The sequence below is a fragment of the Lissotriton vulgaris genome, chromosome 2_1, assembly GCF_964263255.1.
Source record: "Lissotriton vulgaris chromosome 2_1, aLisVul1.2, whole genome shotgun sequence".
Taxonomy (NCBI): domain Eukaryota; kingdom Metazoa; phylum Chordata; class Amphibia; order Caudata; family Salamandridae; genus Lissotriton; species Lissotriton vulgaris.
The window spans coordinates 1,722,570,558-1,722,596,150 of NC_141687.1; the positions used below are offsets into that span (position 1 = coordinate 1,722,570,558).

The 25,593-nt window shown below is 46.9% G+C and overlaps 1 protein-coding gene across 1 annotated transcript in view; it reads right to left on the minus strand.

Moving 5' to 3' along the window:
• BRSK2 (BR serine/threonine kinase 2) overlaps positions 1 to 25,593 on the minus strand; it is a 683,888-nt gene that overhangs the window by 278,742 nt on the left and 379,553 nt on the right. Inside the window, exon 3 of the mRNA XM_086957728.1 lies at positions 16,316 to 16,401. Coding sequence (XP_086813854.1) covers positions 16,316 to 16,401 — 86 coding nt within the window. The remainder of the gene's footprint in view (positions 1 to 16,315; positions 16,402 to 25,593) is intronic.

The following is a 25,593-nucleotide window of genomic DNA, read 5'->3' on the forward strand; positions in this document are numbered from 1 at the left end:
CTGGGGTAGAGCCTCCTGGAAAGAGACAAAAGGGGGCAGTGGCTTGACTATGGGGTAGAACCTCCTGGAAAGAGGCAGAAGGGGGCAGTGGCTTGACTCTGGGGTAGAAACGTCCTGGGAAGGGGCAGAAAAGGGTAGTGGCTTGACTCTGGGGTAGAACCCCCTGGAAAGAGGCAGAAGGGGGCAGTGGCTTGACTATGGGGTAGTTTAACATTTTAAAGGAGACAAGTGGTCCTTAGCATGTAGGAATAAAGGTAAACAAAGATATTATATAGACCACAATGGGCTGCTATATAGTTCAGAATCCCTTGTCCAGCCGGACAGGGAATTTTTATTAATTTGATAGGTTTGTTCAGTATGGAAATAAAACATATAACCAAAACAATAAGGGTTACAGTGGGGCACAGTCCTGTGCTGTACGCGAGAAAGAAATGAAGAGGACAGTAAGTGAAAGAAATATCAGGCAAACAGGGTGAGCTTGCAGGTCACTGATGTGAATTTGAATTAACAGTGTATCCTGGAGTGAATCAACCATACAATAATACATTGGGTTCACATGTATGGATCACTCATAAAGGAGTCGACGTTTCGATCCCAAGCTCGGTTATAAGGGGATCATCTTCAGGACTTAAAAAAATTATTTTGCCTGAATAAAGCCTTTTTTATATACATAAAAATGCCAAGACTGTGTCTGTAATTGAGGTTTTGTTCAAGTGGATAGCCTCAATATATGGACTGCCGACCGTAGCCCATGCTTTGTGGTTTTCTCTAGTACGATGGCTATTTACTTGCGCAGCAGAGATGAGGCTTGCGTTCAGTGTACCACAGCGCTGTATGCAGTGGTGGCGTTGCTTTTGGTATCGTTAACCGAGTCTGTGTCTGCAGAGTTCGGCGTCTTGGTCGCTGTCAAATTAAGCAAATGAACGTGTGGTGATTTCTTCTATTTGGGGAAACCAAATATGGCGTTGTCAATGCCGCCGGTTACATTCGTTAAGGCCAGAAGATGACTGGTCCGCGAGGAGTTGGCGAGGCTATCGATGAGCCGGTACCGCGTTACGATTTGCAGGATCGCTATTTTTTTTGCAGATTCCGTGATTTCTCGCTATTTCCGATTCGCAAATGGTCTACTGCCGGGACCTTGTGCAGCAGAAACTCTCTTAAGTGTAAGTGAGCCTACAAGCACAACGGGTCTCCTTCAGTATTCTGGTGGCAGTCCTGCAACAGAGACTTTCGTGAGTGCCAAAGCATGACGATCATATCATCTGCGAGATATGTCAATCTTAGACTGACAAGGGATTACCTGTTTATTGCAGCTAGAAAAGTGCGACTGTCAGTCAAAATCTAGGTACATTGACCTTCTGCATGTGGCTTGACTATGGGGTAGAGCCTCCTGGAATGAGACAAAAGGGGGCAGTGGCTTGACTATGGGGTAGAACCTCCCGGAAAGAGGCAGAAGGGGGCAGTGGCTTGACTCTGGGGTAGAAACGTCCTGGGAAGGGGCAGAAAAGGGTAGTGGCTTGACTCTGGGGTAGAACCCCCTGGAAAGAGGCAGAAGGGGGCAGTGGCTTGACTATGGGGTAGAACCCCCTGGAAAGAGACTGAAGGAGGCTGTGGCTTGACTATGGGGTATAACCTCCCGGAAAGAGGCAGAAGGGGGCAGTGGCTTGACTCTGGGGTAGAAACCCCTTGGGAAGGGACAGAAAGGGGTAGTGGCTTGACTCTGGGGTAGAACCCCCTGGAAAGAGGCAGAAGGGGCAGTGGTTTGACTATGGGGTAGAAACCCCCTGAAAAGAGGCAGAAGGCAGCAGGGGCTTGACTCTGGGGTAGAAACCCCCAGTGAAGGGGCAGAAGGGGGCAGTGGCTTGACTCTGGGGTAGAATCCCCTGGAAAGAGGCAGAAGGGTGCAATGGATTGACTCTAGGGTAGAAACCACCTAGGAAGGGGCAGAAGGGGGCAGTGGCTTGACTCTGGGGTAGAAACCCCATGGGAAGGGGCAGAAGGGGGCAGTGGCTTGACTCTGTGGTAGAAACCCCCTGGGAAGGGACAGAAGGGGGCAGTGGCTTGACTCTGGGGTAGAAACCCCCAGTGAATGGGCAGAAGGGGGCAGTGGCTTGGCTCTGGGGTAGAACCCCCTGGAAAGAGGCAAAAGTGGGCAGTGGCTTGACTCTGGGGTCGAAACCCCTAGGAAGGGGCAGAAGGGGGCAGTGTCTTGACTCTGGGGTAGAAACAGGGGGCAATGGCTTGACTCTGGGGTAGAAGGCCCCTAGGAAGGGGCAGAAGAGGGGCAGTGGCTTGACACTGGGGTAGAAACCCCCTGGGGAAGGGCAGAAGGGGGTAGTGGCTTGACTCTGAGGTAGATACCCCTTGGGAAGGGGCAGAAGGGGGCAGTGGCTTGACTCTGGGGTAGACCCCCCTGGAAAGAGGCAGAAGGGGGGATGGCTTGACTCTAGGGTAAAACCCGCCAGAAAAGGGGCAGAAGGGGGCAGTGGCTTGACTCTGATGTAGAAACCCCCTGGGAAGGGGCAGAAGGGGGCAGTGGTTTAACTCTGTGGTAGAACCCTCTGGGAATGGGCAGAAGGGGGCAGTGGCTTGACTCTGGGGTAGAAACCCCCTGGGAAGGGACAGAAGGGGGCAGTGGTTTAACTCTGGGGTAGAACACTCTGGGAATGGGCAGAAGGGGGCAGTGGTTTAACTCTGGGGTAGAACCCCCCTGGGAAGGGACAGAAGGGGGCTGTGTGGTGCATAGAGTTGCCTACTCACTGCTCCAGGACCCCTGGGAGCTCGCGTTTGCTGCTCTTGCTGCTGTGTGTTGTGGTCGGTGTCCTCCTCCCACATACACACCCACAGTCCTCGCCCCCTCCCCTCAGCGTCTTGTTTTCTTGTAGATCTGCCTCCCGGGGTCCTTTGATTTATTACTGATGAAAGGTGCTTTCCACGGCTGCCTGACACGCAATTTGCAATGTGAAGCCGTGCATGCCTAAACACAGCATGGCTGCCCTGATGTGATGTATGTGCGCGGTGTGGGGGTGAAGGGAGTGCGGCAAGAGAAGGGGGAGCCGCGGCGTCCTCGCCTGTCGAGCCTCTGCTGTGTTTTTGGCGGTGATCTGGAGCAATTTTCGATTCCAAACAACCCATGCGACCCATTTCTCCAACCTCGGTTAGACAGGAATCCACCCTGCACACACAGAAATCAGCACTGACATCCTCCCCACCCAAGGCTGCCCTGCACGGAAAGAGATGTCCTGCAGTGAGCAGCGGATCATATTTGGAGACCCTCTTCATGTTAGTAATCTCAGGGAAGCTGGAGGCGACTGTGCGGGCAGTGAGTGGGGTTGTTGTTGGCTTCCATGAGGTGTGTTGTTGCAAATACTTCCAGGGCACATAGTTATCTGCATGACAGTAGGTGAAGGCATCAGGCCCAGCGGTCTGATGGCCCACTGCAGTCCAATGTTGACTTTTACTTGCAAACTAGGGGCGATGGGGCCAACATTCCTTGCTTGGACTCGCGCCCATGACACCAGGGCTACCGCATTGTGGCGTTGGCACATGTGGAGATGAGCCTGGGTTCCGGAGCAGAATTACAGATCATGGCAGCGTGGTTGAGCTGATTAAGCACTCTTCTTTCCTTTTCTCGGACGAGGAAAGCCCAAAGTGGAAGAATACACCAATCCATTGGAACTAAGGTTTGTGTTTTGTTTTGGGTAGCGGCAGTCATGCAGGAAGTGGTGCTGAAGCATTCTGGTATCTCTAGCACAGGCCTTTCTAGAGGTTTCCCCAGTGTTCTTCAGTTCACCATGCGGAGATTGAATTTTGGCTGGTAGACACAGACATAGTAGAAACTGACTCCACCATTCCTGAAGCGAGGTGAAGCTAAAGGTGGGGGCGGCCTGAGATGTTAGACCGTGGTGTTAGTGACCGAGCTGCTGGTGTAATCTGAGACATTTTAGTGATGGCTAATTACAGACCATTTGGAAACGCGGGGCTCAAATGGAGGCAACCATATTTGGAGAGCATGCATGCCTCAAAGACTTTGTGTACTGTGCAGTGGGTGGACTTTCAGATGCTAGGGAGTGCCGACCTGGTGTGGTTATAGGGGGCACGCTTTTCTCAGGCGATGTCCCACTGCCATGTATTTTCAAAAAGGTATTATTAGAGAGATGTCTTCAAAGACTGCGCTTTGATGGACCAACTGTAGGTTAGTGATTGTGAATCATGGTTCTGTGGAATGCCTGTGGTTAGTGATTGCCTTGTGGCTCTTTCCTGTGGGGGTCCCAGTAGAAAGGGGAAATGCCTTGTGTGTTCTGTGGTGGATTTGTGTGCAGATGAGTTCCAAGGCCTGGTTTTGACTGGAGTTATATAAGCAACCCATTGGCCTGCCTTCTCTTTCACAGCAGTTCTTGAGGTCTGCTACTGAATTTACACTACTGGCCCCTTAGGGATCTAGGAGTTGGGCACTGCAGCTTCACTAGGATCCTGTTTCTATTTCAGGCTGTTTGAGATGCAGAGTCATTGTCTCACTGTTCCATAGGCTGCTAACAGTGTTTGTTTCAGTTGGATTTATTTAAGGCCCAATGTTCAATTCAGTCTTGGCCCTGATGGGACTTAATGACTGGCCGGGCCACATGAAGACCATGGAATTTTTTCAGCTGTCACCATATGGGTCAGGGGGATCTTCCTCAGTGTGGGAAGTAGAGGTCCTGGTGATTGGCTCAGCTCCTTCTCTGTAAAGGTCTCAGTGTTTGTTTCAGTGATGCCAGTGTTGGGGTTTCGGTCTTCATTTTAGTGGGGGACACACAGGCACCATGTTGCAATGTGCTGTGTGGAGATTTAATGGGATCTGATACGAGGTGGTAGGAATGTCCCGTCTGTGGCAGCAGCATCCAGAGGTGCAACATTGGCCAGCTACAAATATTATATTGTGCCTGGACAGGCTTTGCCAGCCCGTCTGTGTCACTCCCATTGCAATGTGGTTGCAGTGAGTGATCTGGTGACCCTTAGCTGAGATCTAGTGTGGAGCAGCAAGTGCTGTTTGTGGTTGGCGGTGGTGCAGTAGAATGTGGGGAGGGCAGTTGACTCAAGCTACATCAGCACAACAAGGTAACAACCCAACCGTCTAATTTTCCATGTAGTATGCAACCACTGAACTGAAAAATTGAATCACACACTGGTACATAATACTGTTGGGTGAAGCCAAAATTGAAGCGCTCCCTTTTCTTTTACAATGGTGACAATGAGAATGCGGAAACCTATGTTACACTAGTAGAACTGCAGTGGGTGATGCAGATCAGTTCTATGATACACTGACAGGGCTCGAACAGGATATATTATTTATGCTAGAAGCATTGAGATAGTGCTTGCACTGCCAATCATATTACCTCATAGCGCCATGAAAAATCAGGTTGCATTTCCAATTTGATTGCAATGTTTACAACAGAGACTGGCTCAGCTTGTAATAACATGTTACCAGGATAGTGTTTAGGCTGTTCCCATGTTAAGTGGCAGTATCAGATTCATAGGGTATGTGTACAAAAACTTCCTAGTAATTTTGCTGCATTTTTTATTGTAGACACTGTCAAGTTTATGTTGGTGTCTTTTTATCCATAAAGAGTGTATACTGTGTCATTTTATGTAATTGTTTGTCATATAACTTGAACATCTAGTTCTTTATATGATTTTTAATATGTTAATTAAAATCATGATCAATTTTTATTAATGTTTTCTTTCTGATTGTTTGCCTACTCCTAGTCCTACTTAGTCCAATTATCTGTAGTCTGCCACTCAGATTGCCTAGGAAGTTTTTGTACACATACCTTGTTTACCCTGCCCTAGGAGTCGTTAACTATAACTACCCAGGGGGTCCTTGTTTCTTCACACACAGTATCAGATTCATTACACAGTGGGCATATGTTCTAGGTATCACATAGGTGGATCACACTGAATTAATAAAACTGCCTGGTGCATCTTAGAGATCAGTAGATACTTTCCATTGCCCAGCAGTTAGTTATCAATGCATGGAATGAAACGATGCTCTAATATCTAAATCTACGGCTCAGTTGTGGCACATTGTTCATCAGAATCTGTCAGAATTTCTATCAAATGTGACATGTTGCAGGTCAAGGTTGAAGTGCCTTGGCGGAACTGTGCGGGGGTCCAGCACTGGAATAGCAGAGGGTGAATCAGGAGAAGATGTGGCCCTCGTACTGTAATTACAGAGTAGAAGGTTGCAGGTCAGGATTGAAAAAGGCTTTTATTCTTAGAGGAAGGTTAAATTACTGCGGTCTGAGCATCCAGCAGAGCGTTGAATGATCACACAAATGAAGAGGACCAGATCAGAAAGACTTTTTCCCATCTTATAGAGACCAGCCATCTTCATTGTTAATTTAGTTCTACTGATAGGATACCACCAGCTGTATGCTGATCCTGGCTTCATCTGCAGCCAATTTACAGTGCCATCTTAATACTGCTGTTGGCTGCAGTTTACTTTAGTTAAATTACCATCTTAGCTACTACTTCAGTTTCATCGAGGGTCAAGTTTCATAATGTCTTTAGCTTCAATGTCTTTCCTCCCCCTACATCAGTCTCCAGTTCCTTCCTGGCTGCCAATGGCTTATCTGGAGTATGGTTCAAATCGTTCTTGTTTCAGTCTTTATTTCACTCCTGCATATAATGGTCATTCGTCTTCAGCACCATCCTTCATTATCTAGTACCATCTTGTCTTGCCTCCCAAGACCTGTCTCTGGCAGCAGTCCCATATTGTCCTGGCGGATCCATTTCCAGCATGTCTCTTGTTCCTTAATCCTTTGTCCAGTCTCCTTGTCTTCAGCTTCATTTTCAGTTGGCCTCAGGATCTGCTCTTTTTAGGCCAAGTCTAGCTGCAGCGCGCATGCACTGCTCGCTCTGCGAGGCACGCTGTTATAGAGTATGGAGTGGAAGCCCAACCCACTCTCCGCCCATATTTGTCATTGGCTTGTGTCATTGTACTTCTTAAATGCTTGCTTCCGATTTGTAAAAAGGCTTGTTAGTCCCTCCTTGGTACCGCTTTGTCTGCATTTGTTACCACCCATAGCGACTCCTTTTACTTGGCTTGTTACATGGTCTGCATTGTAAGTAGGTGAGCACTATTTTATTTATTTACACCTGGGACAATGGCGGCTGCTTTTTTTGTATTTGCATGCTGGGCGCGGCGCCCGCTTTAGGGACACGGCAATCATTTTTTTTTTACTTCAATACTGAGCGTAGCGCCAGATTCAGGGAAAATGCACTCCGTTTTTTTTTTTAACTTTAATACTGAGCATAGTGTCTCTAAAGCTGGTGCCGCACTCTCTTTCTTTTTTTTTTTTTAACTTTCATAGTAAGGACAGCAGCCGCTTTTTTGACACTATGCTGAACCATGAGCAGCTTCGGCTTCTTCGCTGCCCACTCCCTCCCCTCAGCCAGTCTGTGCTCGCCTAATCTTTTTGCACCCTCCCTCCCTTGCATAAGGGCGAGTGAAAATAAGCATTTGCAATGCATTAGGTATCGCATTTACGCGAGTTTGAGTTATTGGCATTGTAAATGAAAATGCCTTTTAATTTATGTTTTGGTTTTTAAAGCATGAATAAAGGGCATTGTCATTTACAATGCCACTAGCTGAAACTCGCGTAAATACGAGGCCTTTTGCATTGCAAATGCTTGTTCTACCTGATGACCGTCGAAAGGGAAGGTTCAATAATCCTTAGTGGCTTAAACTCAAGCCTCAACAAATTGACACAGTGCACCCAAGAGGCCTGGGAGATTTCAGAAGACAAACTGGAACGGAAGGAGGCGATTGGGGAACAACAGCAGGGATGTGGGCATTGCAGCAGTACTGAAAAAAGCCCTACCAAGGCCCCACATCACAACAGAAAATAAAAGCTTCTATCCTGATTTCTGGTGTTTGGTACCTGTGAGTTTAGCTCCATGTAAATGTGCTTAATAGAGCGACTGTGCTCTTGGCTTGTTCCTCGTATCCATCCTATCAGAGGTCTTTGGAATCCCATTGCCGAAAACATGGGAAAGGTGCCATGTGCAGTCCCAGGAAGCTCCCCCTCGGTTCTCAATTATCTGTGTTATCTGCTGAAAGTCTGGGGGAGCCCCCAAAGACTCAGGGGGTCCTTTTCTGTCCTGCTTCTCCTACTCGGTAATGGCTCAGTGCTTACATGGTCTTTTGCCCCCATTCTCCGGCGCGCGCTACGAGTTAACCCTACTACACCGAATCCCTCGCCGATTCCTCCATCCTACTTTGAGGGGTCAATCGCCACGAACCCCAATGTGCAACGGCGCAAGACGGCGGAAAATGAGAGTCGAATCCCATGCGGAAGGGCTCGGAATTCACTGCCAGTTTTGCCCTTTAAAATATCTGACCCTGAGAAGGAGGTGGAATTAGTTCTTTAATGGATTGCTCGTGTCCGAACAATTGGTTCTGTTCGGGGGGGAGGGTGCTGGCTCGCTTTTTTATTCCATTTGTACGTGTTTGAATGTCTTCTCATTAAAAAGTCCTGAGACGGCCTGCTGCAGGAAAGCAAACCCTGCCATAAAGAGGTGCGGGGTGCAATCAAGAGGTAGCAATCCCTTCCTAAGTGAAAGGAATGCCCAGTGGGCTGTACCATTGCTGCTCCACGAAGCGTCCACGGCTCCCTCGGCCGGCTTCATCTTGCAGCAGAAGCGGGGGGACGAGGATTTGTAGAGCACGACCCAGGGACCCCCTGGAGTCGACGACGGCAGAGCAGAACCCATTGATCGCTCTCGTAAACACATTACGGAGAAGGGTAAGTCGCAGGGGTTTGATTCATTGCCACATTAGGAGCACGCTTCAGCTCGCGCCCAGATACCCACAGCACGCGCAGCCCCCGCAAGCCAAACATGATTTGTGAAATTAACATTTGGCGGGCATGCCCGTGCCAGCGCAGCTGCCGTCAGTCATTAGCATCCCAAAATATCGTGTTGATGTTTTATTCACGCGAGAGTGCTAAGCGGAAGCCACGTTGCGTGGGAGGGGAAGGCAGGAGGCACGCTGAATGGCCACGAGGGAGAAGACGAAGGGGCCCTGTGTGGACGTGGGCAAAGCTCGTGGGTGCGTGGTGTCAGCACAGGTGTGCTGGAATAAGGTGGTAGCCACGCGCCCTGTGGGGAAAAAAGGAGGGAAACTCACTGAATGGCCATGGAAGAAGGCGGAGCAGGACCGAGGAGACGAGGCACGCGCTAAGCGGAAGTAGGGGGGAGAAGCAGGATAGTGTGCTGCAAGCCAAGATGGGAAGCACTCTGACTGCCTATGGAATTGGGAATAGAAAGGAGATACCTTGGACCCAGGCTAAAAAGCAAAGTATGAACTATTTATACATAAGACCACTAACCCAAGCAGCATTTGTAAAGTGCAACACTGTCACCCCTAGGGGTATTTGGGTGCTGTGTCTTGAGTCTCTTTCAGAAGTCTGCCAGCGAGGGGAAGGTTGTTCCAGGTCTTGGCAGCGATGTAGGAGAGGAAGCGGACACTGCTGCGATGGATGCGGGGCGTGTGCGCGAGGGTGAGTGAGGAGTAGCGCAGGTGTCTAGGGTTGGTGGAAGTTCAGTCGCTGGTTGAGGTAGGCAGGTCCCCGCTCATTGTGGGCTTTGGAGACGTGCGTGAGATTCTCTTCTGCATGGGGAGCCAGTGGAGGTCTCTCAGGTGAAGGCAATACGGGTTCATTCAGGGAGGTCCAGGATGAGTCTGGTTGTAGCGTTCTGTACGGTTTGTAGTCTTCTGAGGAGCTGGGTGGAGATGCCTACGTAGAGGGCATTGCCGAAGTCGAGGCAGCTGGTGATGAGGGCCTGGGTGACAGTCTTTTTGGTGTTGGTAGGGATCTATCTGAAGATTCTGTGGAGCATGTGAAGTGTGTGAAAGCAGGAGGTGGCAACTGTGTTGACTTGTCATTTCATGGTCAGTTGGCTGTTGAGGATGATGCCGAGGTTGCGCGCATGGTTGGTTGGTGTGGGTCCGAGTTCTGCAGGCCACCAACTGTGGTCCCATTCAGAGGTGTTCTACCCGAAGCTAAGTACCTCAGCTTTGTCAGAGTTGAGCTGGAGGCAGTTGTTTCTCATCCATTTGTTGACGTTGATCATGGCTTTGCAGAAGTTGATTTTGTCGTTGGAGGGGTCCTCGGTGAGCGAAAGGATCAATTGAGTGTCGTCTGCGTAGAGTATTATGTTGAGAGGAAGGCATTGTGTACTGTGCAGAGCATGAAGGCAGGACATATGCTGCGAAGGCACAGGAGTAGGAGTTTCACCTCCCTCTGATAGAGGCTAGCAGACGTGAAGTGTATTGTGTGGATTCTGGGAGAAAGTAGGTGGGGAAAGTGCATTGTGTGCATGCCCTAGAAGTGAGATTGACTATGACAGAAAAAAAGGAAGGGCACTGTGCAGGGCAAGGCAACGCAAGGAATACTCAGGTGAGGTGGCAGAAGGCAGCAAGGGCATGGATTATTGTCTGAATTCAGAAGAAACTCAGATATTGAGTGACTTACAAGGTTGGAAAGGCTTGGATAGTTTAGAAGGCAGGGCAGTGGAGACACTGGGCCACACAATACAGGTTCACTTGACATCCTCACTTTGGGACACCACAAGCACACCTGGGGTTTTAGTGGGAGGTTCATTATTAAAGCACTTTTAAGATGGCACCGACAACTAGTGTCAATTATTTTATGTAGTTCTCTGCTACACATTAGTTTGCACCTGTTTATCTGTCCTTACACCTTTGTTGCTTCCTCACTTTCCATCAGTTATCCTTATCTGACGGGAGCTTGTAACAGCACCTTCAGTCAATATAATGGGTAAGCCTTGTTCTAGCAGTCTGAGTAGCCTGTTGGTCCCAATGTTATACCATAATCCTAACTTTTTTTTATATATATATACACCTTATAGCTGGTACTAAATCCTTTAAAGCCCCAGAAGTTCCCTGGTAGAAGACCTCGCAAAGCTCCAGTCAACTAGATTAATCCATCTGGAGTATGTATCCAGTCCTGGATTTCTCTTACACTCTTTTTCATGTTTTCACCCAAGTTCCACCAACAGGCATTTCGTTTATCAGATACATCACTGCAGATTTAGAAACATCAGGGATTCTCAGAGAGTCTGACTACAAGAAACCAGACAATTATGATTGGAAAATTTCTTGACTCATTTCGAAAACATACTGTTTTGTTTCTGAAAAAAATGTATGTCAGAAATCAATGCATTTGATGGTTGCATAGGGCTTTGGCAAGACAGGTGGCAACTACAGGCATGCCCAAGGACAAAATATAGGCCCTGTAACTATACAAGTGACTCCATTTAGCAAACCAGCTAACTAAGAAAGTGTCCCACATTTACAAATCAGGCAGTTTTCAAGTTGTAAAGAAAAGTTGAATGTGTATTTTGGATGAATGTATGCATTTGCGCTTGCTACAGGAAATGCTTGTGGTATATATGGGAAATTAAGAGTAAAAGCGGTCCAATCTGACCCAAAAAACCGCCCGCAAACTGCTAAAACAAGCATTGTTAAAGCCAAAAGTTCTTGCCTAAGCAAGAGGTATTGGCTTTGTCAATGTGTTTTCTCCATGTTGTACAGCAGTGTGGCTTCTGTTCAGCATGGCTAAAAGTTAGTGGCATAGAGGATAGTGGTGTGGACTGTCATAGAGTAAAATGGTGAAGAGTGTGTATTGGAGTGACATGGTGTGAAGTTGCGTAGAGTGGCATACACTGGAGTGGCATAGAGTAGAGTGGACTGGTGTATAGTGTATTAGTGCAGTGTTGCAGAGTATAGTGACATAGAGTGCAGTGGGTTTGAATTCAGTGGCGTACAATCCTGCGTTGTAGAACACAGTGGCATAAATTAGAGTGGTGAATAGTGGAGAGCAGTGGTGAAGAGTGAAGTGGAGCCGAGTGAAGTAGAGTGAAGTGATGCAGAATGCAGTGGCATTGAGTGCAACGGCTTAGATAAGAGTGGCATAGAGTGGTGCAGAGTGGAGTGGCTTAGAGTTGAGGGATGCAAATGGCAGGGGCGCAGAGTCAAATGGCATAGAGTGCAGTGATGTAGAGTGCGGAGTAGAATCATGTGGTATAGAGTGCAATGGCGTAAAGTGGTGCAGAGTAGCATAGAGTGGTGCAGAGTAGAGTATAGTGCAGTAGAGTGCACTGGCATTAAATGAAGTAGTGAAGAGTGAAGTAGTTCAGAGTAGAGTGGCATGGAGTTCAGTGATGTAGAGTGCAGTGTCGCAGAATAGAGTGCCGTGGTGTAGAGTTGAGAAGAGTGGCATAAAGAGCAGTCGCGTAGAGTAGATGAAGTGGCGTGGAGTGCAGTTCTGTAGAGTGCATTGGCATAGAGTGCAGCAGTTAAGAGCAGAATGGCATAGACTGGAGTGAGGCAGAGTGGAGTAGAGTGGTGTAGAGAGCAGTGGCGTAGACTAGATTGTTTCAGAGTAGAGTGAAGTGTTGTAGAGTGAAGTGGTACAGGGTAGAGTGCAGTTGCATAGAGTGGCATAGAGTGTAGTTGTGTAGAGCAGTGGCATAGAGTGAAGTGGTGCAGAGTAGATTAAAGTGGTGTACAGTGGATTGGCGCAGAGTGCAGGGGCATAGAGTTGAGTGTTACAGAGTAAGGTGCATTGATGAGTGTATTGGCATAGAGTGCAGTGGCATAAAGAGCAATATTGCAGAGTGGCGTAGACTACAGTGGCATAGAGTGGAATTGTGCAGAGTAGATTGGTGTGGCCTACACTCACTGGAGTGGTGTAGAGTGCAGTGGTTTAGAGTGCAGTGGTTTAGAGTAGAATGGTGAAGAATGCAAGAGTAGAAGGTACAGGGTAGAGTAGAGAGGCGTAGAGTGCACTGAAGTAGTGCAGAGTGTAGTGGTGTGCCTGATGCAGAGTAGAGTGCAGTGGTGTGGAGTGGTGAAGATCAGAGTGGAGTGGCATAGAGTGGAGTATTCATTGTGTGGTAGCACATTGCCATTACAGACAACACATATTCAACTGAAATGACCATTACATTTTGCACAGATATGCAGTTTTACTAATAAAACTATACAGTGTACAGATGAAAATGTGTAGAAATATCATCATCACCTCGTGTAATGATTTGTTTTGATCATATTAAAGTATTTGTTTCCAACACGCTTCAGAAATAATAAAAAATGTGCCTCATTTGTGTTTCTAATTCTAATATATTCTGAAATTCTTACACAGTTTATTTAAATGTTGTTGTGTGCTAGAAAAAATCTCTATTCTACCCTTGTGTCCAGCAAGATTCTCACATAAATCGTCTCACTTTGAGGTCAGAGAAAGAAAAGTAAACAAGCATCCTAAGAAGACAGTTTCTTACATTTGGCCTCAGTCTTTGAATGCACAGCAAATGTGACGAGATAAGAACATGTTTTATAGGCCTGTTTATAGAAAGGGAGTTTTCACAAGGCTATTGTAAATAAGATTTGGGAAAGGGAAGGTACAGACTCAAGTTGGAAAGCCCAAAACAAATAAAGCAAGCCAATGGAAAGCAAGAACACGTTAGTTACAAACCACAAAGTCAATGTGAAGCAACAGAATGCATTTATAGGTCAACTTTCTGAATTTCCCCAAGATGTCTTTAGCAAACCAGACAGCTGTGCTGTCTGTTAGGCTGCAACCTAAAATTGACCCACACACTGACCTGTCAGACTAGCCCGTGGGCATTACCTGATTGTTACATAGGCCTATCATACCCTGGACATGCCATTGGTGGGTGAAATGTAACCATGAATGTTTCCAGTTTAACATGTGCACTAATGAATCCACCCCTCATTAAGACTTCAAATTATAGTAATGTGCTTCCACCGAAAACCGCTCATCTTTTCGACCTGAGGAATTTGAACATATGTTATATTTCTTTCTCTCCATCCTTACCTATATTCTGTTCTTAAAACTCTGTTTATACAATGTATGATTAAAGGTGTATGAACAAAAGTATAGAGCTCTGGAAAGCAGCTCCCTATCGTCTGCTTTTTCATTTTTTCCTGCATATTGCGACACTTTTTCCATGGTCTACCAGGACCAAACTCCAAGTGCTCCTCATAAACATTCTAGCTGCTTCCAAGTAGCTATAACTAATCTTTCCTAAGGAGAGAGAGAGACAGATATTCATTGATATCTATCTTGGTGATTGTGTTTGGGTTATTGTCTGTTTGGTAACAACCTATTATGTATGGAGGGTACAGAAGTGCTTAATTTGTAAAAAAAAAAAAAAAACAACAAAAAAATAAGTGTCAGGGCTCACATCATGACGGCACTGCAGCTTGCATTACACATTGTCCCTGCCATGCTGCCATGATACTAACAAAGCAAACACAAAGGGATGATGGACGGAGCTCAGACATGGATATATGCATATCAGTCTGACCCTGTACCTCATGGGACAGACCAGCCCGAACTTCCAAGCCATGTCTTCCCTGGAGCGGAAACAAGCATCCTGGGACCGGTTTCGGGTTAACAGCCCTCATCAGCCAGGTTAGCTTGAATCCAGTGGCAAAGTGAGCAAGGGACCCACGTCTGGGCATACCATGCCAACTTAGGGCAAACAAAGCAAACACAAGGAGTTGATGGACGGAGCACTGAAACTTTTCAGACACTCACCCCTAGTCACAGATCTGGGTTGAATCCATCATCATTATTTAGCTCACTTCGCCACCCCAGTTCAGACACAGCTATATACAAATCAGGTCCAAACTGGAATGGCATGGTGAGCAAAAGAAACGCTGGATTTAGGCCCAGATCTCTTTATTGGGGTGAATGTATGACACTGTTCTGCATTCTGTCCATCAATTATTCTTTTTGCATTTGTCATCTGAGTGGAACGGGTATGCTCAGACGTGAGTCCCGTGCTCTTCATGTCACTGGAGTCAAGCTATGCTGGCTGATGAGGGCTGAAAGACCAAAACCGGTCCTAGGATGCTTGTTTCCAGTCCAGGGAGGAGCTGGGTGGACTGTTCTTTTTGGGCGCAAGGTGAAGACTGATTTGCATATCGCTGGGTCCAAACTGGAATTACATGGTGAGCAAAAAAATGATGGATTTAAGTCCAGATCTCTGTACTGGGGGGAATGTATGACATTGTTCTGCATTCAGTCCATCAATTGTTCTTTTTGCCATGATACTAACAACACAACTACTAACCATCACACTTCCACAAGTGTGATCATTTAAACTATTTTAGTCCCTTAAAGATGTAAGAATGACCTGGACGGCAGGTAATAGTCCTTTATGATGTATATTGAATTAATAATTGCTTGTTGTTGTGGTCAGCTCTAAATTAGCCAGACAGCACAACTTTGTGGCAGACTGTCACAAGTATCGGTGTTGATAATTGAGTACCAGTGCCGAGCACCAGAAGCCACCAACTCAAATCATGTCTCTATAGAGAGATGCATTTCTGGAAGAGCTCTTATTTGGAAATTCTAGAAAAAACTAGACAGGGCAAACACAACTAACACAGATCTCTGTACTGGGGTGAATGTATGACACTGTTCTGCATTCTGTCCATCAATTATTCTTTTTGCATTTGTCACCCGAGTGGGACAGGTATGCTCAGACGTGAGTCCCGTGCTCTCCATGTCATTGAAGTCAAGCTATGCTGGCTGATGAGGGCTGAGAGGCCGAAACCGGTCCTAGTTTGCTTGTTTCCAGTCCAGGGAGGACCTGGCTGGACTGTTCTTATTGGGCGCAGGGTGAAGACTGATTTGCATATCGCTGGGTCCAAACTGGAATGGCTTGGTGAGCAAAAAAACGAAGGATTTAAGTCCAGATCTCTGTACTGGGGGGAATGTATGACATTGCTCTGTATTCTGTCCATCAACTGTTCTTTTTGCCATGATACTAACAACACAACTACTAACCATCACACTTCTACAAGTGTGATAATTTAAACTATTTTAGTCCCTTAAAGATGTAAGAATGACCTGGACGGCAGGTAATAGTCCTTTATGATGTATATTGAATTAAAAATTACTTGTTGTTGTGGTCAGCTCTAAATTAGCCAGACAGCACAACTTTGTAGCAGACTGTCACAAGTGTCGGTGTTGATAATTAAGTGTCAATGCAGAGCACCAGAAGCCACCAACTCAAATCATGTCTCTATAGAGAGATGCATTTCTGGACGAGCCCTTATTTGGAAATTCTAGAAAAAAACTAGACAGGGTAATCACAACTAACACAGATACAATGGACAGTATCTGCCACCAGATACACAGCAGCATCCTACAAATGCAAACCACACTCCTCCAGTCCCCAAACCAGTAATGCACCCCAAAAGAGAAGTACCTACAAATATTTTTTATTTTCGTAGACGTCGTGGAGCTTCAAGACGTGAGGGTGTTCAATGAGCTTCAGGATGGCAATTTCCCGCTCTACCTGCAACACAAAACAACAGCACATTACAACAGTTAATGATAGGTCTGGAAGAAATTTTAATTGCGAAATTCCTGAATTTTGTGTAACATGAAATTCATGAAATTTTACCTGAGCACATATCTTGTGTTAAAAAATCTATTGAGATACCACAAGAGACTGGTTTGAGTATACTACGTCTCACTTAGAGACATTTTCCACTTGAATCAGTCTCCTAACAGTCTCATGTGAAAATATTTATCACAACACACGGATGGAATTTCATGAAATTTGGCTAGAAAAAATACATGCGATGTCACACTGCGCTACAATCAGTCTAAAGCAGGAATGGGGATGGATAAGAGTTCCTGGGTACCAAAAGAGAACACTAACACATAGAGATTCCTGGTGTCTACGACTTCTCAAATACTCAGGGTAAGGGAACAAAGGCCATCTCCATAGCACACTAAACTGAACCACTGTGTCAACGGTCAACCCTTAAGCTTCAAACCTTTAGGAAACATTTAGAGGTTAAGATTGCCAAATAAGATTTTCCGATCAATCTAGTTGCACATGGAAAGAACAGTATTAAATCAGGACTAACAGTAACAATGGGCTTTCCACACTGATTTAACATCTTGTTGGAAAAAATGGGGCCTAGTGGTAGTACAGTTACTACATGGATTCCACATTTTTACAATCAGTAGGACAACCAGCCCTTTTCTTGTTTTACCAGGCTTTGATGCGATTTTAAAGAGTCAGTTACTTCCTCACGTAGGGGCTTACCGCTCACCCTAAAACCTACACAAATTGTAATATTTGCAATTAAAGAAATGACACATAGTTTTACATATTTTTGGGATGCACAAAGAACCCATCAAGGTTCATTACAGGCATGCAAAAGATGCTGAGTCATTGTGGATCCCAACACTGATAAAACTCAACTGAATATTAACAGAAACAAATGTACTGTTCACTGGAAAAACAGTACCAACAGTCATGAGGTGTGCATATTGTTGGTCCCCGCCCCTGGTTACTTATGACCAGACATGAGACGGATTGAGCCAGCGAATTCATTGCAGATTCTCTCACAAGAGCTTCACAAAGCTATCTGAACCTCTCAGAGCTACAGAGAGTCACAACATTGTTCTCATCACCTCCCGACTTCAGAAGGTTACAACATCTAGTGTTCAAGCGAGGCCGAAGGATCCCATGGCACTAGAAGCAGGCAGTTAGCACAAACCTTAAAGATAACTTGTAGAGCATGGAATGTAATGGAAACTTACATATTCAAACCAGAGTTCAGGAAGGTAATAGATTGGATATTGAGCATAGATTCAGACAGTTACACAACTTCACTCGTTTGAATCCCTCGAAGACATTTCCAAATCAACTTATTTTAATCTGTGGCAGCAAATAAAGAAGGGTTAACACTCCTCACATGAGACCCTCTGCTTCACTGCATTGTAAGGTTTTATGATCTGATCCAAAGGCCAGAGCGTGGATAGCCCTGCAATAATCCCTTGGCCAGGGATCAGTTTGGATCTATCAATTGCGTTCTGGATTTCTGACTTTCTGTTTGGTTAAAAATCAACAGGTTTCTGGACCTCTACTGCAACAGTCTCAGCTGTCTTTTCAAAGCAAAGAAACACCATGTGTATTTGGAAAGAAGATGCTGATCCACCTGTGACTCTAGCTCAACCCTAACAAGAAAGTAGCAATGAGAGAGCGAACCTGCAGGAGCCGCCACATTGTATTTGTGAGCTTGGAGAGAGACTGTAGCCAGTCAAAGTCTGAGGAAGATAGACTTTGAGCCAGACAAAGATATATTTCTCAAATCTCTTACACTTCTTCAGTTATCTTTGCATGATTCTCTCAACTTCGGGTGCTATGCTACATTGTATACTTTCTGGTGCACTCCCGCCCCATTTTTGGCAACTACAGTAGTAGGACCGTGATGGGACAATAGCACCTCCATGTACTGGACTCCCCAAGTGTTTGCTGAAACATTTCCAGATGTTGTAGAATGCTGCTACACAGCTGTCTACGTGTGCCTGTAAGTAGGACTCTGCCAGCACTCATTTATGCTCCCTTCACTTCCCTCTCACCAGTAGCAGCCCGGGGTGGGAGTGCTGCCAAATGCGGTGAAGCACGCGCACAGAAATTCGTTTTATTTATTTGTCTGTGTACTTGCCTCTGTGCGGCCGGATTCCAGAGTTTACTACCCCCCAACCTGCCCCTCCCCCGCCCCATGTCAGCTCCCGGCAGCACTCCCACCACGGGGTGCTACTGCCTCCCACATCTTCAATGATCACCTTCAGGATTCCTTTTCCTCCAATCTGTTTATAGGAGATCCCTCTCTTTTTTAACAACTAACCATTTTGCTGTATGCTAAGATGCTGCCTCTGCCCCTGCCATGTTCTGCTGCTAGAGACGCCATGATTTGGTAGGAAGTAGCACTGAGTATGACCTTGGGATCCAATTCTGATCCCTTCACAAACTGACGTTCATACAGGGATCATAAATCAGGGTCATGTGATAATTACCACATAGGGTAATATGGTGTGAAATGCACAGCACCCCACATATGTACCTCATCAATATTGACAAGCCAGTTCTGCTGAAATATATTTGGGGCAAGGGGGTTAATGAAAAAGAGACAAAGCATGGAGGGTCTTCTGTGGTAAATACTTCATACACATGTTATGCCTGATGTATAAGGCCAAATCTTGGAACAGGAGTTATTTATCACACACGGAAAATACCTCGCAGAGCACCTCTATTCTGACATACTTGGGACCAGGCCCATTGACTAGGAGGAAGGGTTTTCATCAAGATGGTTCCCTCTGCCTGAAGAGTCTCCATTTCGTGCTTTGTTCAACTTCTGACCATCTATCCTTTAGGAGGCAGCTACAGACATAGGAGTACTTTGACAGTTTTCCTTAAAATGTTTGTCCCGCTGCAGTTTCACCCTCAATGCCATGATCTCTTAGGGCAGTGGTTCTTAACCTGTGGTCCGAGTACCTCTGGAGGTATGCATGGTCAACATGGCGGTCCAAAACAATTTTGCACAATTATATAATATTAAAATTAATGAATAAAGTATATGCAAATAAGGAAGCAAGATTGAAAATATGAAAAACGTTTTCTATATATACCCGTGAATTTAACTAAATATGTCAATATTTGCGCATTTTCATGGTGTATGCCTGTTTTGGTATTTTTGTGTACTGTTTAGAGGTTCAAATCATAAAAACTGCTTACGCCCAGTGTCCCTAGCCTCCAACTCATTGGGGGTACCAGGTCTCCAATAATAATTAAGTGGAGGCCCACAACAGTCAAAACCACTGCCTTAGAGGTGTACGGGTGATTTACAAAAGGTAGTTAAGAGCAAGAAACAATGCAGGTTTCACAGAGGCTTTTACTTGGTAACCAGCGCCCACCTTCCAGGATGTGTCAGACTGCAGCAGATGTAGAGATTCACAGAGGCCCATCGCTGCACAGCATGATCGCATAACTGTTCGTGATGCCATGTTGAAGATGCCAGGTGTTTGCCACTATTGCCCCTCCCCCCTCGGCCCCCCCACTTCTATCTGTTCATTTCCAAAAGATCAAACTACGTAAATACATGAATGGTCCAATCTACACACTGCATTACAGTGAAGCGCTGAGTATGTGCAATTCAAAGTTAACTGACGCAGTGACGAAAGCTTATGTTGTGTCCTCAAATTTACTGGCAGAATTCCTACAGTTATTAGACATGCCATGACGTCATGCGTAGCACATTTCATTAAACTGGCAATGGCGGGTCAAGGTTCTTGGACACTGCAGCTTTTCCAATTCAGACATTTATTAGCCAAGAATGTAAAATCTAGATAAATATAACTCCTGTCTCGCCATGTCCTGGTTATCTTCACAGAAATGCCACCGATGCACTTTACCGTCTCATTTCAAAAGAGGATGCTTTCTTAAACGGCATCGTTCTATTTATTTGTTTAGTTTTATGAAGTGTGTACGGCGCCACGAACACTTTGTATTTCAAAACATGTATTGCACCGATGGCAAGAACTGATTAAAGGTAAATAAGCTTTATAGGTTAAAAGGTGAAACAATGACGCTGCGTCACGCGTCGCGCCAGAGCGCTCGCGCTGGTGGCGCCCGCGGTGCTCCTCGCGCACTGGGCACCAAGCAGGCTCCACAATGTGGCACCACCCCTCCGGTGCACGAGAGCCCACCTACCGCCCTGGCATCGGTTTCCGCAGACAGGCCCTGAGCGGAGGATCATCACATCAGGAGAGCGCGCCAGGCGATGTGTTTACCCGTCAACACTTAAGTGGCCTGTCAGCTATCTGTCATGACAGTTTATTGTAACTTTTAACTCAGATATCAAAAAGTAGATGCGCTGTTTCCCTTCACATCCACAAAAGCACTTAGTTCCCCCCGAGCAGCATTTCCCTTTCAGATGCCGTGTTGAATGGTTTCGACATATTTAAGTGGTGTGCAAATATTGCAACTCCGTTGCATCAATGCACAGCGCGTGCTCGGTTAGAGGGACGGGTCTTCTTCACATCAGGGACCTGCTGTGGGAGAGAAGGCGGGGGAGACATGCAATCTGCGTCACCGATGACAGACACGGCGAGAGGCTGAGCTAGAGAGACAGGGCTTCTCCAACTACAGTGACAGGCACATGGGGGCTTGTGGAGGAGATGGACAGGGCCTCACCTCCAGGGACGTGTTCTGGCGGAAAGACAGACAGGTCTGCGTCTTCAGTGGCAGACAATGAGAGAGGGCAAGGAGAGTGACAGGTCCTCGCCTTCACCACCAGGCAGAGGGTGGGGATATGAAGGAGAGAGACAGAGTTTCACCTACAGCGACAGGCACAGGCTGAGGTGTGGGGGTGACGCACGTTTGTTAATCTACAGTGGCATGCACAAGGTGAGGGTGTAGAAGTGAGCGACAGGGTTTCACCTACAGCGACAGGCACAGGCTGAGGTGTGACGCACAGTAGTTCATCTACAGTGGCGTGCACCAGGTGAGGGTGTAGAAGTGAGCGACAGGGTTTCACCTACAGCAACAGGCACAGGGTGAGGGTATGGGGGTGAGGGAAAGAGTTTCACCTGCAGTGACAGGCACAGGATGAAGGCACAGAAGTGACGGGCAGGGTTTCAGCTGCAGTGATAGGCACAGGGGGAGATATGGATGAGAAAGGGTTTAACCTACATTGACAGGCACATAGTGAAGGCATGGAGGTGAGGGACAGGGGTTCACCTGCGGTGAAAACCACAGCGTAAGGTGATGGGGATGAAGAGCGCATCTTCTCCCACAGTGACAGTCACAGGGTGAGGGTATGGAGGTAAGGGACATGGTTTCTCCTGCAGTGACAGGCACATGGTGAGGGTATGGATGTGAGGAATAGAGTTTACCCGCAGGGGTAAGCAAAGGGTGAGGGTATGAAGGTGAGGGACAGGGTTTCACCTGCAGTGAAAAGCACAGGGTAAAGTGATGGGGGTCAGGGACAGGTGTTCTCTAACATTGATAAGCACAGAGTGAAGGTGTGGAGGTGAGAGACAGGGTTTCACTTGCAGTGCAAGCAGAGGGTGAGGGTACGGTGGGGAGGGGCAGGGTTTCACCTGCATGCAGTGAAAAGTAAAGGGTAAGGTGATGGAGGTGAGAGTCAAGTGTTCTCCCACCGTGACAGGCACAGGAGGAGGGTTTGAAGGTGAGGGACAGGGTTTCACCTTCAGCAACAGGCACAGAGTTGAGGGTATGGATGTGAGGGTTAGGTTTTACCTGCTGGTACAAGCACAGGGTGTGTGTGTGTGGAAGTGAAGGACACAGCTGCACCTGTAGTGACAGGCAGAGAAGAAAAAGAACAAACCTTCAGGTACAGGACTTGGGAAAGGATCAGGCGAGGGTCTGAACTTCTTCTTCCCTAGACAGCATCGACTGGCTCACACCCACGAATACAGACGCTGAACAACCGCTCATTCAATGGGAACGACTTACTATACAAGACACTATCTCCATCATGAACTCCATGCACTCTGGGGCATGCAGCAAATCAAGCCCCCACCACGTCTCCAACCTCAGAAACAAGACAATCAATGAGGAGCTCAGGAAGGTCCCCAACACATCCATCACTGTGACCTCCTTCCCTGAGGCCTGTAAACACACTTAAGTGAGGCCCCTCCTGAAAAAAATACGCTGACCCTGCTGATCTGAAGAACTACCAGCCTATCTCACTACTCCCATACCCAGCAAAAGTAATTGAGAAAGCAATCAACCAGCAACTCACCCTACACCTAGAAGACCACAACCTCCTGGACCCATCCCAATCCAGATTTTGAACAAACTGCAGCACCGAGACAGACCTGATCATAGGCACCAATGACATCAGAGCCCTCCTGAGCTGCAAGGAAAGAGCAGCCCTTATCTTCTTGAACTTATCCGCCGCATTTGACTCAGTTTCCCCCAACACCCTGATCAACAGCCTCCACCACATCAGAATCCAAGGAAACACCCTCAAATGGATTGCCTCGTACCTCACCAGCACTACCCAGAAGACCTGACTCCCGCCATGCACCTCAGAGCCAAAGAAGGCCATCTGCAAGGTCGCCCAGGGTCCAACCCCAGGCTGACCCTCTTCAACAACTATATGACCCCCGTCTGACACCATCAGATCACACAAACTTAACGTCATCTCCTACGCTGATGACACACAACTCATCCTTTCGTTGTCCAAAGACCCCTCCACCACAAAATTTAACTTCCACAGACAATTCATGAATGTTATGGACTGGATGAAGGACAGCTTTCTTAAACTCATCTCAGAAAAAAACGAATTCCTCATCTTTGGGGACAACACCTCGCCACAGAATGACTCATGGTGTCCCACGGAGCTCGACACAATGCCTGCAACCTCAGCATCATCCTGGATAATTAGCTATTCATTAAGAAACAAGTCAACACAGTCTCTTCTGCCTGCTTCTACCCCCTTTGCAGGCTCTGCAAGATCTTCAGGTAGCTCACAGTAAACACCAGAACCGTCATCCAGGCCCTCATCACCACCAGACTGGACTATGGAAACACGCTCTACGTAGGAATCACTGCACGCCTCCTGTAGAGACTCCAAACAATACAGAACTCAGTGGCAAGACTCACACTTGACCTCGTCAGAAAGACCCACATCACATTCTACCTCAAGAAACTACATTGGCTCCCTATCCAGAAGAGATGCCAGTTCAAGATGCTGGCCCACACCTAAAAGGCCCTGCACAATGAAGGACCAGAATACATCAACAGCCGTCTGAACTTCCACGAACCATCTAGATACCTCTATTCAGCCTTCCTTTCCATCACAGACACCCCACAGATCCGTTGAGCCAACAGCGGAGGACGCTCCTTCTCGCACCTAGCAGCCAAGGTTTGGAGCAACTTCCCCCTCTCCTCAGGAGCACACCGTCATTCCAACAATTCAGTAGAGATCTAAAGACCTGGTTGTTTGAATAAACAACCTCCACGCAGCAACAAACAGCTCCAGTGCCATGAGACACTCATGGGTGATTTGCAGCGTTCTACAGGGCTGGACTGGCCATAGCGGGCACCGGGCATTTCCCCGGTGGGCAGCCAGGGTGGGGGCCAGTTTTGAGCCCCTGGGGGGACGTTTTTGTTACAGGTACGTTTTTGCAGCATAGTTGCAACATCGGCCCCTGTAACAAAATCGGCTGAAACCGGCCCTGGCAAATAGCTCAGCTGCACCCCCAACCCCCCCCGGGGGGCCTGCTGAGCACTTTACCAGTGCCGGTTTGGGGTCCCAGTCCGGCCCTGGCGTTCTACAAATGATTGATTGAGTCCAGGTCAGGAGGCCATGGGCAGAGAGTGACAAAGTGAGGCTATTGAGGAGAGAGCCAGCTCCTCATCTTCAGTTGAAATCAATTGGAACAGATTTTGAAAGACAGTCTGGACTTCTCAACTTTGGTCAGGTAGCTGCATTGGATGCCATGTGATAGAAAACGAGAAAGGAAGCCCCTAGCTCTTAAAGCACAAGTTAAAGCTGGAACTGGTTCTTCCCAACCCTAGAGCCTAAGTACCCCAGCTTCCAAGAGAACATGTCACATTGCCCGCATGGCCAGCACTGCAGGCTGACAGAGCACTCCCACACTCGAACAACCTGAGAGGCTCACTGCAACGCAATGCTGGGGGGACTGCTTGTACTGTGGCAACCATTTCAGACTGAGTCTCGCATCTAAGACAAACACGCTGTACTGACTCTATGCAGAAAATATCAAATCAGCCGGATTTTACCACTTAGGATAGCAAATTAAACTTGTACATCTCCTCTCTGGAAAGTAAGCCTAGTCAACTTTGGGAACATATCAGGACTATTCCAAGATATATATATAAATTGATGATATTGCTTTATGGCTACTTCAGGGTGCTTGAATGTCCTTCTCTGTAAGTGCTAACTATAGATCAAGGGAAGTTATTTTCCAACCAGAGGGGTTGGCTCATAACTATTGTTGTTGAAAAGTATTAGTAGAGGTCCTAGCTGAATACTTCTTACTTAGGATCCTCCTGAAGGGTAACTCATCTGTTGGTTTCAGCATTTTCTAGAGTCTTGAGCTCCCGGCGATCTGGTTCTGTGAATTCACAATAATCCCAAATAAATAACAGAAGAGGAGGAGAAAAGTGGCATGACATCTCAAATATGTGTCTGCTGCAGCTGTTCATCATAAAGAGCTAATTTGCAGCTCCCACCTTCCTATTGACTGTAAGAAATCCAGCTAGTGGTGTATGTTGCAGTCGTACCACCTCACATTTTCATTTTTACCCTGGAAAGATCCAGTCGTTCAAGTTTTCACCTAGAACACTTTGACCCTAGAGATCCCCCACTTAGCAGCTATATGTGCTTGCCAAATGAGCTCTAGCATTTGACTGGAAAACACCCAAAGTGCCATCATTATGATCTCAAGTTATCACTCCCCCAAGAATTGTATTTGGCAGTCTATAAACTGTGGTTTGGGGGCAGAGCCTTTTTACTGTACCCTTGACAGTGAGGTATTATTCCCAACCCAAATAGTGTTTTAGTAACTTAACAACATCCCTAAACAAGGAACACCCTCTTTCAGAACAGTGACGCCCCATTCCAAGCCCAGCCCAGTAGGAGTGCCAGTCATTCCCTCCTAAGACCTGTTTCGGTTGATGAGATGTCAGGAG